The 17,871-nt window shown below is 37.5% G+C and overlaps 1 protein-coding gene across 1 annotated transcript; it reads right to left on the bottom strand.

Moving 5' to 3' along the window:
• Positions 1-15,172: 15,172 nt before the first annotated feature.
• Positions 15,173-16,112, bottom strand: LOC100974357 (olfactory receptor 5K3). Its single transcript, XM_003821894.3, is given in 2 exon segments — positions 15,173-15,860; positions 15,862-16,112. Coding segments are annotated over 2 exon segments (939 nt in total).
• Between the last annotated feature and the right edge of the window lie 1,759 nt (positions 16,113-17,871).

The raw sequence follows: 17,871 nt of genomic DNA, 5'->3' as shown, positions 1-17,871 counted from the left end.
GAGATGAACCCGGTACCTCAGATGGAAATGCAGAAATCACCCATCTTCTGTGTTGCTCACACTGGGAGCTGTAGACCGGAGCTGTTCCTATTTGGCCATCTTGGCTCCACCTCATGACCATTTTTATGATATTGATTCTTCCTATCTAAGAGCATGGAATGCCTTTCCATCAATTTGTGTCATCTCTGATTTCTTTGAGCAGTGTTTTTTAGTTCTTGTAGAGATCTTTTTCCTCCCTGGGTAGCTTTATTTCTAGGTATTGTGTTCTTTTTGTGGCAATTTTGAATGAGATTGCATTCCTGATTTGGCTTTTGAATTGACTGTCGTTGGTGTATAGGAATGCTTGTGATTTTTTTACGTTGATTTTGTATCCTGAGGCTTTGCTGAAGTTGTTTATCAGCTAAAGAAGCTTTTGGGCTTAGACTCTGGGGCTTTCTTGATATAGAAACATGTAGTCTGCAAACAGTGATAGTTTCACTTCATCTCTTCCTATTTGGATGTGTTTTATTTCTTTGTCTTTTCTGATTGTTCTGTCCAGGACTCCTAATACTATGTTGAATAGTATTGGTGACAGTGGGCATCTTTGTCTGGTGCCAATTTTCAAGGGGAATGCTTCTAGCATTTTCCCTTTCAGTATGATATTGTCTGTGGGCTTTTCATAGATGGCTCTTATTATTTTGTGTTACGTTCATTCAATATACAGTTTCTTGAAAGTTTTTTTTAACACAAAAAAGGTGTTGAATTTTATCAAAAACCTTTTTCTGCATCTATTGAGATAATCGTGCATTTTTTGTCTTTAGTTCTGTTTCTGTAATGAACCATATTTATTGATTTGTGTATGTTGAACCAGACTTGTGTTCCAGGGATGAAGCCTACTTGATAAGCTTTTTGATGTGCTGCTGTATTTGGTTTGCCAGCATTTTGTTGAGGATTTTTGCATCAATGTTCATCAAGAATATTAGCCTGAAGTTTTCTTTTTTTCTTTTTTCTTTTGTATCTCTACCAAGTTTTGTCATCAGGTTGATGCTGGCCTCATAGAATGAGTTAGGGAGTAATCCCTCCTCCTTGATTTTTTGCACTGGTTTCAGCAGGAATGACACCTGCTCTTCTTTGTACATCTGGTAGAATTCAGCTGTGAATCTGTCTGGTCCTAGTCTTTTTTTGATTGGTAGGCTATTTATTACTGACTCAATTTTTGACCTTGTTTTTGGTCTGTTCAGAGATTCAATTTCTTCCTGGGTCATTCTTGAGAGGGTGTATGTGTCCAGGAATTTATCCATTTCTTCTATAGTTTCTAGTTTATGTGCATGGAGGTGTTCATAATATTCACTGATGTTTTTTTGTATTTCTGTGGTGTCAGTAGTAATATCCCTCTTGTCATTTCTCATTGTGTTTATTTGAGTCTTCTCTTTTTTCCTTTATTAATCTAGCTAGCAGTCTATCTATTTTATTAATTTTTTTTCAATAAATAACCTCCTGGATTCATTGGTTTTTTGGAATGGCTTTTTTTGTGTGTGTCTAAATTTCCTTCTGTTCAGCTCTGATTTTGTTTATTTCTTATCTTCTGCTAGCTTTGGGATTTGTTTGCTCTTGGTTCTCTAGTTCTTTTAGTTGTAATGATAGGTTGTTAACTTGAGATCTTTCTAACTTTTGATGTGGTCATTTAGTGCTATAAATTTATCTCTTAACACTGCCTTAGCAGTGTTCCAGAGATTTGGTACATTGTCTCTTTGTTCTCATTAGTTTTGAATAACTTTTGGACTTCTGCCTTAATTTCTTGTCCCAAAAGTACTTCAAGAGCAGATTATTCAACTTCCATGTAACTGTAGCATTTTGAGTGAATTTCTTAGTCTTGATTTCTAATTTGATTGAACTGTGGTCCAAGAAATTGTTTGTTATGATTTTAGTTCTTTTGTATTTGCTGAGGAGTTTTTAACTTCTGATTATGTTATCAATTTTAGAGTACATGTCATGTGGTGATGAGAAAAATGTATATTCTGTTATTTTTGGGTGAAGAATTCTGTATATATATATCATGTCCATTTGATTTAGTGCTGATTTGAGGTCCTAAATATTTTTGTTAATTTTCTGTCTTGATGATTTTTAATTTTCTGTCTCAATGATCTGTATAATATTGTCAATGGGATGTTAAAATCTCCCACTATTATCGTGTGAGAGTCTAAGTCTCTTTGAAGGCCTCGAAGCACTTGCTTTATAAATCTGTGCTCCTGTGTTGGGTCCATATATATTTAAGTTAGCTAGATTGTCTTGTTGGATTGAACCCTTTACCATTGTGTAATGCCCTTTTTTGTCTTTTTTGATCTTTATTGGCTTATTGTCTGTTTTGTCAGAAACTAGGATTGTAACCCCTCCTTTTTTTCCATTTTCCATTGGCTTGGTAGATTTTCCTCCATTTATTTTGAGCCTATGTGTACTATTCCACATAACATTGGTCTCTTGAAGACAGCATAACAATGGGTCTTGGTTCTTTATCCAGCTTGCCATTGTGTGTCTTTTAATTGGGGCATTTCACCCATTTACATTCAAGGTTAGTATTGATATGTGTGGATTAGATCTTACCATCATGATGTTAGAGGATTATTTTGCAGACTTGTTAATGTTATTGCTTTATAGTGTCACTGATTTCTGTACTTCAGTGTGTTTTTGTAGTAGGTGGTAATGGTCTTTCCTTTCCATATTTAGTGCTTCTTTCAGGAGCTCTTGTAAGGCAGGTCTAGTGGTAAACAATTCCATCGGAATTTGTTTATCTGAAAAGGATCTTATTTTTTCTTCTCTTATGAAGCTTAGTTTGGCTGGATATGAAACTCTGAATTGGAATTTCCTTTTTTAAAGAATATTGATATTGGCCTCCAATCTCTTCTAGCTTGTAGGGTTTCAACTGAGAGGTCCACTGTTAGTCTGAAGGGCTTCCCTTTTTAGGTGACCTGACCTTTGTCTCCAGTTGTCTTTAATATATTTTCTTTCATTTTGACCTTAGAGATGATTATGTGTCTTTGGGATGATCTTATTGTAAAGTATTTTACTGGGGTTGTCTGCATTTCCTGAATTTGAATATTGGCCTCTCTAGCTGGATTGGAGAATTTCTCATGGATGATATCCTCGAACATGTTTTGCAGGTTGCATCCATTCTCCCCATCTCTTTTAGGAACATCAATGAGGTATTCTTTTTTCTCTATTCTTGTCTGACTTTCTTATTTCAGAAAGCTAGTCTTCAATTTCTAAGATTCTTTCCTCTGCTTTGTCTATTCTGCTAATAATATCTGTGATTGTATTATGAAATTCTTGTAGATGTGTTTTTCAGCTCTATCAGGCCAGGTACATTTTTTCTATACTATCTATTTTGTCTGTCACCTCCTGCATTGTTTGTCATGACTTTTTAACTTCCTTGCATTGGGTTTTAATGTACTCCTGTAGCTCAATGATCTTGTTTCCTATCCATATTCTGAATTATATTTCTGTCATTTCAGCCATCTCAGGCTGGTTCAGAACTCTTGCTGGAGAGGTGATGTGATCATTTGGAGAAAAGAAGGTACTCTGGCTTTTTGAATTTTGAGCGTTTTTGTGCTGATTCATTTTCATCTTTGTGGGCTTATCTACTTTTAATCTTTGAAATTGCTGGCCTTTGGATGTTTGTTTTTCCTTTCATCCTATTTGATAACCTTGAGGGTTGGATTGTGGTATAAGGTGGATTCAGCCAACTGGCTTCATTTCTGGGTGATTTTAGGGTGCCAATGCTCAGCTCCCAACTCCTGAACTGTGCGCTTTAACTCTGGAGGACTTGTATTTGGCCCCAAATTTCACTCTTCAGGGTTTGGATCCACTGCAGTTGGTGGGGGGTTGCTGAGGTGCAGCTGTGACAGAGTGATAGTGGGTGCTGGGGTGCCTGCTTTCCTGCAGGTACTTACCACAGTGGCAGAGGAAATGCAGCTGGGGGGAGGATGGGGTGCCTCCCCCTAACTTTACGGTGTGTGTGATTGCATTGAAGGTGGTGTTGGCTTGGGGCAGGGTGCTTGTGGGTGCAGGTCTGGGTACTTTCTCTGTGCCTCAAAAGCAAGTGTGATCATTCAGGTTGGGGGAGGATCTGCTGTTCTCTTTGCAGTGTTAGTACAAGTGCAGGGTGCTGACAGGGCAATGGTTGCTGCCTCTGGGCCTGCCAAGGCTCCATCTGCAATGGTGGTTGGTAGCAGAGAGGCAAACTGCGCTTCCGTGTGCTGGTGAGGCAATGAAGTAAAACCCACCTGTGCAGACGTGTGCCAACAAAGTGATGTGGGGAGTCACTGTGGGCCTGGAGGAAGCTGCAGTGTGGGAAGGGAGTGGGCAGACTAATGCATAGCTGTAGTGGCCACTTCACTGGGGCTTGCCACTGGTCATGCACAGTCTACAAGCAGAGAAGCTCTAATGTAGGCCTCCAGTGTACCCAAGACTGTCCTGCAAGCAGACATGGCCAGGCTGTGGCCCTGGGAGAGGCCAGCAGACCAAGGGGTGCTCAGGTCAGACAAGTCTCATCTGATGGGCAAGACTGCCCTGTGGATATCAGGTCTGAAAATTCCCCTAGGTCTAAAGTCTCCTATGGGAGCAAGTCTAGCCTAGGGGGATGGACCTCCCTGACTATGCTCTGCTACAGATGCTACCAAACCAAACCCTCTGGGCTTTACCTCAGATGGCTTGCTGCCCCTGCTACTTTTTAAGGGGTCTCCTCCTGCTGGGGCTCCAGAAGCCCATGGTGAGAGCTGCCATGGTCCAATAATGCAGTCCTCATTTTGGCAATGAGTATTTGTCTCTACATTTATCTAGTTGTCACTAAGTCCAATATAAAGCCTCGAAGCCACTATAGATTCCCAGGATATCCATAATGTAAATGGAAATGTTCTCATTCCCCCCCCAGCCTAATTTCCCTGACCCAAGCCAGCTGCATGTAGACCACATCCAATAAGCCCTTTCTACACCCTCAAAATTTGTATCCTATTGTCACCTTAAGATATCAGATAATTATTTTTATGAACATTTGTTAGCTCCTGATGTTTCTTATTTTGTCTGTGGAACCTATGCTTATTGTCTTTTACTGACCTACTGAACCAGATCTTCTTTTCTTACCAATTTTACTAATCCCTTTATGTTGCTTGATTTTCTACAATTTTCTTCTTTTATTGAACTATCACCCACCTTCTCCAGTTTACCTAATTCTCACTATTGGAAAAATAAGGTTTTCAGAAACTCAGAGGTATTTTTGTAGCTGATCTCAGTTCCTAAGGAGATAATTTAGGAAAAACAGCTATAGAACAAGCTCCTTTCATGATCTCATTACATTTTCAGAAAGGTTTGCCACCCTTTGGGTACCATTCCTAGGAATCTACCACCTGGCTGAAAAAGTTAGACTCAACAAAATAGAATCATTTAGTCATTACTTACACAATTCATCATGGCCATGGACAATATCACAGCTGCTCTCAAATCAATGGCTCACCAATTTTGAGGTAAGTCCCTTCTACTAGGTTGGTTCAAAAGTAAATTGTGTTTTTTTGCCATTACTTTTAATGGCAAAACAGCAATGACCTTTTGCAGCAACCTGATATAACTACTTTATTGAGGGTTTTTATCATAAAGTGATGCTGGATCTGATAGAATGCTATTTCTGCATCTATTGAGATGATCACATAACTTTTGTTTTTAATTGTATTTACATGATGTATCACATTTATTGACTTCTGTATGTTAAACCATCTCTTCACCCCAGGATGAAGCCCATGTGATTGTGAGGTATTATCTTTTTGCTGTGCTGTTGGATTCAGATATTTAGTATTTTGTTGAGGATTTTTGCATCTATCTTCATCTGGGATATTGGTCTGTAGTTTTTTTTTGTTGTTGTTGTTGTTGTTGTTGCTATGTCCTTTCCTGCTTTGGGTATTAGGGTAATACTGGCTTCATAGAATGATTTAGGGAGGATTCCCTCTTTCTCAATCTTTTGGAGTAGTTTCAGTAGGATTGGTACCAACCATTCTTTGATTGGTTGGTAGAATTCAGCTGTGAATCCATCCGGTTCTTGAATTTTTTTATTAGCATTTTTTTTTTTTTTTTGGTACTGAGTCAATCTTGCTGCTTGTTGTTGATCTGTTCAGGGTTTCTATTTCTTCCTAATTTAATTAAGAGGGTTGTATGTTTCCAGGAATTTATTCGTTTCCTCTAGATTTTCTAGTTTGTGCACATAAAGGCATTCATAGTAGGCTTAAATGATCTTTCATATTTCTGTGGTACTGGTTGCAATGTTTCTAGTTTCATTTCTAACTGAGTTTATTTGGATCTTCTCTCTTCTTGTTTAATCTGGCAAATTGTCTATCTATAAATTTTTGTTGCCTTTTAAAAGAATCAGTTTTTTGTTTCATTTATCTTTTATACTTTTTTGTTTCAGTTTCATCTTGTTCTGCTCTGAACTTTGTTAGTTTCTTCTGTTGCCTTTTGGTTTACTTTGTACTTGCTTCCTTAAGTTGTGACATTAGGTTGTCAATTTATGCTCTTCAAGACTTTTTTGAGGTAGGCATTTAATGCTATGAACTTTCCTCTTAGCACTGCTTTTGCTGTATCCCAGAGGTTTTGATAACTTTTTCACTATTATTATTTCATTTAAATAATCTAAAATTTCCATCTTGATTTTATTGTTGATCCAAAAATCATTCAGGAGAAAATTATTTAGTTTCCAAATATTTGTACAGTTTTGACTATTCCTTTTGGAGTTGGTTTCTAGTTTTATTCCCCTGTAATCTGAGAAGATACTTAATATAATTTCAATTCTCTTATATGTATTAGACTTGTTTTGTGCCTATGGTATGATCTCTTTTGGAGAATATTCCATGTGCTTATGAGAAGAATATATATTCTGCAGTTGTTGGGTAGAATGTTTTGTAAATATCTGTTAAGTCCACCTCTTCTAGAGTGTAGTTGAAGTCCATTGTTTCTTTTTTCTTTTTTTCGAGATAGAGTCTCACTCTGTCTCCCATGTTGGAGTGCAGTGGCATGATCTCTGCTCACTACAACCTCTACCTTTCAGGTTCAAGTGATTCTCCTGCTCAGTCTCCCGAATAGCTGGGACTACAGGTACCCACTACCATGTCCAGCGAATTTTTGTATTATTAGTAGAGACAGAGTTTCACCATGTTGCCCAGGCTGATCTCCAACTCCTGACCTCAGGTGATCTGCCCCTGTCAGCCTCCCAAAGTGCTGGGATTACAGGTGTGAGCCACCATGCCCAGACTAAATCCATTATTTCTTTGTTGACTTTCTATCTCAATAATATGTCTAGTGCTGTCAGTGGAATAGTATATTCCCACACTATTACTTTGTTGCTGCCAATCTCATGTCTTAGGTCTAGTAGCAATTGTTTTATACATCTGGGAGCTCCAGTGTTAGGTGCATGTAAATTTGTAATTTGATATTGATTATAATATCTTCTTGTTGGATTGACCCTTTTACCGTTACATAATAACTTTCTTTGCCTCTTTTTTTTTACTGTCATTGCTTTAAATTCTGTTTTGTTTGATATAAGAATAGCTGCGCCCACTCTCTTTTGGTTTTTATTTGCATGGAATATCTTTTTCCACCCCTTTACCTTAAGTTTATATGAATCCTTATGTGTTAGGTGAGCCTCTTGAAGACAGCAGATATTTGGTTTGTGATTTTGTATACATTCTGCCATTCTGTATCTTTTAAGTGGAGCTTTTAGGCCATTTACATTTAATGTTAATATTGAGATGTTAGGTACTGATCTATTCATCATGTTCATTGTTACCAACATACTTTTTTTTCCTGAGTTTTATGCTTTCAAGAGGTTCTATTTTGGTGTATATCAAGCTTTTGTTTCAAGATTTAAAACTCCTTTTAGCATTTATTGTAGTGCTGGTTTGGTAATAGCAAATTACCTCAGCATTTGTTTGAAAAATAACTTTTTCTTTCATTTATGAAAGTAACTTATTTTGCTGGATTCAAAAATTCTTGACTGACAGTTATTCTGTTTAAGGAGACTAAAGATAGAACCCCAATACCTTTTAGCTTTAATGGTTTCTGCTGAGAAGTCTGCTGTTAGTCTGATAGATTTTCCTCTATAAGTTACCTGATGCTTTTTTCTCCCAGCTCTTAGTATACTTTCCTTTATGTTGACTTTAGATAGCACAACGACTATGTGCCTTGGTGATAATCTTTTTGCAATAAATTTCCCAGGAGTTCTTTGAGTTTGTTGTATTTGGATTTCTAAACCTCCAGCAAGGCCAGGGAAGTTTTCCTCAATTATTCTCTCAAGTAAGTTTTCTAAATTTTAAGCATTCTCTCTTCCCTCAGGGACACCGATTATTGTTAGGGTTAGCTGTTTTACATAATCTCATATTTCTTTGAGACTTTGTTAATTTCTTTTGTTTCATTTTTCCTTATATTTGTCTGATTGGGTTAATTAAAAATCTTTGCCTTTCAGTTTTGAGATTCTTTCTTCTACTTGTTCTAATCTATAGTTGAAACTTTCCACTGCATTTTGTAATTCCCTAAATGAGCTTTTCATTTTTGGAAATTCTGATTGGTTTTTCTTTATGATACCTATTTGTCTAGAATTTTTAAATTTGTATCCTGAATTTTTTAAAATTTTCTTTATGTTGGTCTTCACCTTTCTGTAGTATCTCCTTGAGTAGCTTAAAAATTGACCTTCTGAATTCTTTATCTGGTATTTCAACAATTTCATTTTGGTTTGGATTCATTACTGGGGGAATCTTTTCAGAATGTTATAGAACCTTGTTTTGTTATATTTATTACCAGAATTACTCCTCTCGTTCTTTCTTATTTGGGTAGACTATTTCTTCTAAGTGTTCTTGAATTTATTTTTGATTTGACTTTTTCTAAAATTTCATTTTTTCTCCCTTAAGGATGTGAGTTTAATGTTTATAGTTTTCTTTTTACCCTAATTTTGTTCTTGATGGTGCTTTTAGGGGTGAAGACTCTGTTTGAGGAAGACTCTGTTTGAGTTCCTTGATTATAGTCTTTGTATGATGGCTTCCTCAGATATTAGTTGTAGTAGCAATGTACTCAGTGTGTGGGCAAGTTCACTATCTCTGATAGAATTGGAATGGCAGAGGTCTGTTGAAGTTTATCTCATTCCCCCATGGTATGTACTTTTTAATTTATTTAATTTACTCCCAGTATTTTATTTACTGAATTGATGGTTCAGGCTTCAGGCCAGTAGAGGAGGTGTCCCTGGGTAGGAACAGGTTGTAGCTAAAGCATATGGATAAACGCAATACCCAATGGTGTGCAAAGGTCCTAGCCTTGATGAAGGTGGCTGGAGGAGCTCTCAATTAGGCACACTGAGGTCTTATCAGGGAGAAGGATGGGAGCCAATTCAGTTCTTCCACCAGGCCAGCAGTAAAGCTATCCACCTCCAAGACTCACTCGTGTCCCAAGAGAGGCACCTCTTTTCATCTGTAAGGATGTTGATATTCCAAATAGAGAGAAATTGTGACTCTGCCTCTCATGCAAACCTGAACCTTGGGAGTGCTCCTTCTGTGGGAATACAGTACTCTGAAGTGTTCCAGGAAGACTCTCTTTCATGCGGGTCCATGTGAAGAGACCACCAAACAGGCTTTGTGTGAGCAACATGGCTGTTTATTTCACCTGGGTGCAGGCGGGCTGAGTCCGAAAAGAGAGTCAGCAAAGGGAGATAAGGGTGGGGCCGTTTTATAGGATTTGGGTAGGTAAAGGAAAATTACAGTGAAAGGGGGTTTGTTCTCTGGTGGGCAGGAGTGGGGGGACGCAAGGTGCTCAGTGGGGCTGCTTTTTGAGCTAGGATGAGCCAGGAAAAGGACTTTCACAAGGTAATGTCATCACTTAAGGCAAGGACCGGCCATTTACACTTCTTTTGTGGTGGAATGTCATCAGTTAAGGTGGGGCAGGGCATATTCACTTCTTTTGTGATTCTTCAGTTACTTCAGGCCATCTGGGTGTATACGTGCAAGTCACAGGGGATGCGAAGGCTTGGCTTGGGCTCAGAGGCCTGACACTCTCTATAGGTGCACCCATGCTGAGCTCCCATGGGAGAAGCCCCAGCTGTGTCTGCAGTGGTGGACAAGGAAGGAAAGAATTCCCCTTCTGTAAGATCTTTCATGAGCACCAAGGCTGCCTGACTGTTAGACTAGAGCTGCAGAATTTCCCTCCTGAGCCCAGCACTGCAACTGTGTCTCTGCTGAAAGAAACTTCCCACCAGTGGAAAAATCTGGGATTTAAGGCTTGCCATCCAGATTCTTTTGTCCCAGGTATTTTAATAACTCAAGTTAAGGAAACAATAGAATTTTTACAGAGATGCTCCTGATTCTGTTGAGAATTTTGTCTTCTTTGCTTCAGGGTCCTTCATGGTAGGTAGGGACTTCTTTATTAGGAACCTAGACAGTCAGTTCAAAAGTAAGTGTAGGCAGTCTTGGCATTGCGTGGTTCCAGTATGCACAGATTTCATACTAGTTGAACATATATGGAATTACAGAAAAAAAATAGCCGACCAGGGAAATGTTGACATGGTTGCGTTTTGAGACAGATATTCACCCAGAAGAACTGGATTGCTTTGTCCCATGGGGTGTTCCATTGATGAGGTGCTCTCTCCCATACTCTAGGAGTATGAGTTCCTGAGAGCCAGACTATAGTGATTGTTCTTCTGGGTCTAACCACCCGGTGGGGCTGTTATACTCCAGGCTGGTGCTGGGGAAAGTCTGTGAGGTTTCTAGTGATGTTACCTTTCCTCAAAACCACAGCAGTTGGTACCAGTACTGGCTGTGATGGGAGTGGCAGGGGAGTGATGTAGACTTTGTGAGAATCCTTGATTATAGATAGCCTTAGTGTGTTGTTTTTCTTGAATGTTGATTATGATGGTAGTGAACTCGGCATGTGGACAGACTCAGACCTCCTGGTTAGCCAGTGTGTGGCAGGCAGTGGTGGTAGCTGAGGTCAGATACCAGTTTTCTTATTTCTGGGCACACTCTTATTCTATCTAGAGATGCTGTAGTGGACTATGTTGGCTGGCCTTCAGCCAGGAGGTAGCACTTACCAAAGAGTACCTGCTCCTCTAATAGTAGCAGGATTTGAGCTTTCCCTGCTTTGCCCAGAGGAGATATTCTGGTTTCTCAGGTGATGGGCAGGGCCATAAAGCTCCTAAATGTTTCTGTCATTTGTGTTACACTACCAGGGAGGGTGGAGGGGTACAGCCAGGTTGGGGCTGTGCTCTGACTCTCCACATGAGTGGCAAGCTGCAGCTTCTCTGAGGGTCAGAGGGCATTTATCAGGCTGCTGGGGTAATGCTCCAGAGGGGAGTGTAACTGCCTCTGTTGCACAGAAGAGAGTTTGCACAGGGAGTAAAGAGTAGCAGGTGGCAGTAAGCCTCACCCAGATCCCACACAGTTGGCAAAGTTGTTCTCACTCCTGAAGTGTTCTGCTAGCAGCACTGAACTAAGCTCCAGGCAGCCTTGGCAGCCTGGCTCCTGCACTCATGGCTGCAGTGTACTTCCCACTTGCCCCTGGGTTCTGGCCAAGGGAGTTTGCTCCCACTCAATATTATATCCCAAAATTCAATTGGAGGCTTCTTTCAAACTGTGACCACTGTCTGAGCTACTTGGCTGACTTCCCTGAGTCCCTGTGAGGTATAATAAGGAATGAATGGTTTCCCCCAGTCCATGCTAGAGATTGGTAATGCCTGCAAGGTGCTTTCCAGTACTGCCTCTACTTTTATATTTCTCACTATTCCCTAAATCAGTCCCAGCTCTGGATAGGGTAAAGGCCTTCCCCCATGGCCTGGATTTCACGTTCCCTGATGGGGATGTGTATCCTGGATGCAGTCTGTCCCCTTCTCACACTTTGGGGACTTAGAGTTTTTTGGCTGTTTCACAGTGTAGGCTGTAGCCTGCCACTTCTTTCAAACAGCCTGTGCTTCTTTCAGTTTTCTTGTTAAGTTCCTGTGTTGCTTCTTGAAAAAAGTTCACAGCATAAATCTCTACATGCTATTCTGTCCTTTCAAGTGGGAGAGGTGTGCTAACACTGCTTCTAAGCTTCCTTCTTGGAAGAAAAAAAACCCAGCAGAGCAGCCTCTAATATTTATCATTCTGTTTTTCTTTATGGGTATCCCTCTCTTTAAATGTCTCATTGATCTCACAATACAATTAGCAACCTGCACCAGGTACCAGCAGATGGTTTTGCTAGTCATAAATGAGCAAACTGGAGGAGAAATAAACTTAAGGGAAGAATGCCTCTTTTTCCCTTAAACAAACTATAGTCAGGCTTCTGAACCTTCTCTTCGGCTGACTTGTGTACTTTCTTGTAAAATCTAGTTCTAGTAAATAATGCAGAAAGACAATCTAGCAAGAATCCTCCCATCCTCAATACCTGATGACCTTCTATATCTGATCAAAATTCTTCCCTTCCCATTCTTGGTATCTGAATACTCTGGCTTGCCTTCAGCAAAAATCCTGTTAGGATTCAGGTGCTATGGATTCAGTGGGCTATGATCATACCACTGCACTCCAGCATGGGTGACAATGTGATTTATTTATCTCAAATATAAATAAATAAAAGAATAAATAAATCCTTTTCGATTGGTCCAACCAGAATTCCCCCTAGGTTTGATGTCTCTTCTTAATAATTTTTCATTCGCTGGCCACCCCCTGCTTCTTGGCTACAAGACCTCCCTTTTCCCTGCTGCATTTGAAATGAAGCCCAGCTCTACACTGGGGTTTTTCTGCCCCTATGGCAATAGTCCTGAATCAACTTTGTATTTAGCACTTTAACTTTTGTCCTGCTCTGGTTTTCTTTGACACTAGCTTAGTGCACAGCAAGATAGCAATTTCTCAGTAAATTTTTTTCATATTTGTGTATTTAATAAATAAATATTGTTTAGATGCTTGGAATCCCTATTTTCTGCATCATTTATGCCTAACAGCATCTTAATGTTTTGTTATTGCTGTGAGCCCATCAGTAATTTACAATTAAAGTAGTTCAGGTTGGTGGAACTGCTAATAACAAGCCAGTGCCCTATTTAGATGTTTTGATTATTAAAAAATGTATCTATGTATATATGTATTAACTCTATGTATACATGTATTGTAAGTATATATTTATGTGTATATGTATCATTTGTATAATATCCATATGGACATGTAATATATATGTACATTTGTATTGCATTAATGTATATATATATTATAAGTATGTATATAGGTATTATATACCTATATACACATTTGGTGATAGGCAAGTATTGTAAAATGTTAACAATTGTTCAATAATTGTTAACAATTGTTTGATTGCTTAATTGGCTAAAAGAAGTATATGAATGTTAATCATATACTTTTTTCAACTTTTCTGTAAGTTTGAAATTTTTCAAAATAAATTTGGAGATAAATGTCTTTGATCCATATCTCTTTAGAATCTCTGCCCTATTTCTCTGCCCACTTCACAGCTTAGATTGTTAAAATATTTCCTCTCCTGCTTTTAGTTTGTGCTATGTACAGTATGACTTAGTGGTTAAGACCATGGATTCTGGAGCCAGATAGCCTGGGTTTGGTTCCTGAGCTCTACCATTGTATTTCTGTAGACAAGAAATTTCTCTGTCCCTCATTTTTTTTTAAAGTAAAGTTATTAGAAATTAAAATAGTAATAAGAGTAAAAAACCTAATAAATTTGCTGAACGGTAAAATGGATACCACTGAAAAGTTATTTGAAAACTAAAAGATCACCTGAGGATTAATTTAAAATAGAATATAAAGAGACAAATATGAGTGATAGTCAAGAAACAGGAATGTATCCGTTAGTATTTATTCAGTCATGAATAAAACATCTTTGCCAAATAAGCTTAAAAGATAAGAAGGTCTATTGGATTATACAGTCAGAAGAGATGGTTTACTCCAGAGATTTTGGGTCTATTTCTGTGTGATTTCTTCAGCTATGCCCTCATTTGAGTATTGACTACAACCCCAGGCTGGTTTTCTTCTTGATGGTGAAAGGGAATTGGCTCTGCTGGGTTTCATATCCGCATACCATAACACTCAGAGAGAGAAAGACTGTTTTTTGTGGATCTCTTTTAAAATAAGAAAACTCATTTTTTCAGGAAAAAATCACCTTTTCTGTCTCACTGGCTCCATATAAGTCACAAACTCTTCCCTGAATAGATGTCTGGGATTCAGTGTTACTAAGAGTTGAGAGTGAATGACACAGAAACACACTTTTTTTAAATTTCTATATATTTTTTGAGGCAGAGTCTCACTCTGACACCAAAGCTAGAGTGCAGTGGCCTGATCTCAGCTCACTGCAACATCCACCTCCAGGGTTCAAGCGATCCTCCTGCTTCAGTCTCCTAGGTAGTCGAGATTATAGGGATGCACCATGCCTGGCTAATTTAAAAAATATTTTTAGTAGAGATGGGGTTTCACTATGTTGGCCAGGCTAGTTTCAAACTCCTGACCTCAGGTGATCTATCTGCCTTGGCCTCTGGAAGTGCTAGGATTACAAGCATAAGCCCAGATTACCGTGCCAAGCCCAGAAATACATTTTTAAAAATTATGGCATTATAGAAAGGGAAAAGCAATCAATACAGGTACTCTGTTTCATAGAACTTGAGAATGTAAAATGACTAATGACTAACACTAAATATGAAAATATTATTGATTAGAGAATACATATTCTGCATGAATAATTTTTCAAGCAATCTCTTGAAAGAACTCAAAAAAAGTTAGAATCAAATTCGAACAGACAATTTACTTCTCACAGATGATTCTGCTTAAAAAGGGACTAATGTTTGAGAACTTGGAATGTGCCTGAGTTTGTAAAATTATGCTTTAAGATTCCAGAAATTTGCCAACAATAGTAAATGCACACTACCATTATATGTACTGATGTTTATTCCTAGTATTTGTTGGATTTGCTGAAAATTGTAACTAATTACACTCTGACACAATCTGAGACTTCATGAATAATTTAGTTCACTTTTGATGAACCCTAGTAGCTTAGATTTTGAAGTATATTTTACAGGAATTTCTCCTTTCTGAACATTTTGAACTCATATATCATTATTTTTAAATAATTTAATATTTTATATTCAAAGTGGCCTTGTACATTGCCTCACTATCCCTTGATTTAAAATAAAGTATTATCAAGTTGTCAGAGGGGATGACACTTGTTTCAGAATGTTACAAAATTTTCTCTTCTTCATAATTTTTTTCGTAATATTTATTACTTCCTTATTTCTTAGGCTATAAATAAAAGGATTTAATAAAGGAATAACTAAAGTATAAAATATAGCAACAGGTATATCTTTATCCCCTTCATTAACTGCACCTGGTCGAGCATACATGAAGAGAAGGGAACCATAGAATATTGACACAGAGAGAAAGTGAGATGCACAAGTAGATAAAGCTTTGCCTCTTCCCTCCTTGGATTTCATTGTAAATATTGTGAAAAGGATGTAGAAATAAGAGACTAAGACTATAGTAAAGATTTGAATTGATCCTGCCAAGATAAATAACACCAATTCATTGATATAAGGGTTAATACAAGAAAGTCTATATAATGGAAGAACATCACAGAAAAAGTGATTGATTTGATGAGACCCACAGAAAGTTAACCTCAACAGAAACCCTACTTCAATCATAGGATGCAGGTTGCCAGCTAGGTAGGCTCCTGCAGTCATCTGAATGCAGAGTGTCTTGGACATCATGGTGTGGTACTGCAGTGGGTTGCATATGGCCACATAGGGGTCATAGGCCATTGCCGCCAGAAGAAAGCAGTCTGTAGTTTCAGCAAGACAGAGAAAATAAAATTGTGCCATACATTCATACAGGGTTCTCTAACATCTTGGGAGTAATAGCAGAGAAACAGCAGGAATCCATCAGAGCTAGGTTGCCTAAAAATATGTACATTGGTGTGTGAAGACATTGCTCTATATAAATCAATGCCACCAAACCAATGTTCCCCACCATGGTGATCAGATAGATGGCAAAGAACACCACAAACAGAACAGTCTTCAGCTTTGGATGATACGTAAATCCTGTGAGGATGAACTCAGCTATCAAGGAGTGATTCTCCTTATTCATCTCCACCTTGTCTGTTGAGAGATGAATGAGGAGTTATAATATTGTAATTGATTGTAATTGAGAGCATATTATTGTTCCTTCAATTTTTTTCCTTTTTACAACAAGTAGAGGAATTTCTTTGTCATATTTCCCCTGCTGTTTCTAAAAACATCCTCACATACTTCTAGGGGACATTTGTTCCCCTAAAGTGTCAGTGTCTGTGACCTCAAGCTCTGACCCTTAAGATTCACAAGGATATTTTGATAATTCCAGGGAAGATGTTTAAAGTGGAAATGGTTCATCTTTATAAATTTATGCAAGGATAGCATAAAAAACTAGGGGACCCCTATCTGGTTCATTGTTCTCAAATAATTTCACTGTCAGTTTTATATTGAAGATCCTCCTTAAAACAAATTTATAATACATATATATGTCATATAATATAGAATATATATATTATATGGGGCTATATATATATATATATATACACACACACACACACACATCTCTCTCCAAGAAAATAATTTTTACATATTCTTCCAGTAGATTGAATGTTTTAAAAAAGCATATAACAGATATGTTAAATTTATATGTTAGGAACTGTATAAAATTCACTAAGAACTGAGGAGGAAAATATTTATCTTTAAAGAAAATTATCTTGGAAATTTGAAGAAATAAACATCCGTAGATTATCACTTGTCTCATCCCTTTCCCCAGTGTCACACCCATTTCATAAACATTGACTCTATCCATTCTATTATTCCTGTTGATTTTCTCTTACATGCCTAAATCCTTCCTCCTTTTGATAAGGAATACTTTTTACATAATGCTACTTAAAGTTTTAACTAATTGCCCCAGTCCACACAGATTTCCATTTTCCGAACGGTAGACGCTCTCTTATATACTCCACACAATTCAGAATTTCTTGCCTATATATACATTGCTTTTTAAAAATGTCAGTCTATTCAATTTTCTTATATTCTAAGCATTTTGAGGTTAGTTGTGATTTATACTTCTGTGAAAAGAGCTGTAAAATACTATGGGGGAAAAGGCAGTATGAATTTCAGTATTAGCTCCACCCTGATGACCTGGAATGAGTAAAGTTGCTTTATGAATTCTACTAATGATCCTTAATGATTCTTTGGTTTCTGCAGACTATTAGCTTTAAAGGAAAGTCTACAAAGAAATATATAAAATCATTACATAAAATTTTAGGTGTCTTTCTTTTATCTAAATTGACTCTTTTCTACCATTTTTCTGTTTCTTCAGAAAATTATATAAGATTTTCTGAAGTATACTATAGCAGATTAAAAGCTACTAAGTAAAAGCCAGCTCACCTTTATACTATAGCCTTCTAACACTTAGGAAAAAGGAGAAAATCCTTTATATCTTAATAGGATTTTTGAAGTCAAATTTTGTTTTGCCTTAAAAGGCTATTTCCTTTCCCTGCATAGTGATTCATTAGGACATACTGACTGATAATTCGAATCATATAAGTTCTATGGTCAAAATAGACTTATGTTTTTATATTCAAAATATTAAAACAAAAACATGGGCTATTTTATTAATTTGTTTTAAAATAATAAATGTAAGCCATGTAGTCAGTTAAGTTAGCAATAACTTTCTATGTACACGCCTAAATTATTTAACAGAATTTCTTTGTAACTTTACCTATGCGTTTTGAAATTCTATGTTACAATCAGAAAGTCAGACAAATTGCAGTATTGTGTCTCATCCTAGTTCTTCATAGCATTCAATTTTGAAAGTGCTAGAAAGATTA

The sequence above is a fragment of the Pan paniscus genome, chromosome 2 (genome assembly GCF_029289425.2).
Source record: "Pan paniscus chromosome 2, NHGRI_mPanPan1-v2.0_pri, whole genome shotgun sequence".
NCBI classification, from domain to species: Eukaryota; Metazoa; Chordata; class Mammalia; order Primates; family Hominidae; genus Pan; species Pan paniscus.
Note: the sequence above shows the minus strand (reverse complement) of the source record. Positions and strands in the feature narration are given on the sequence as shown.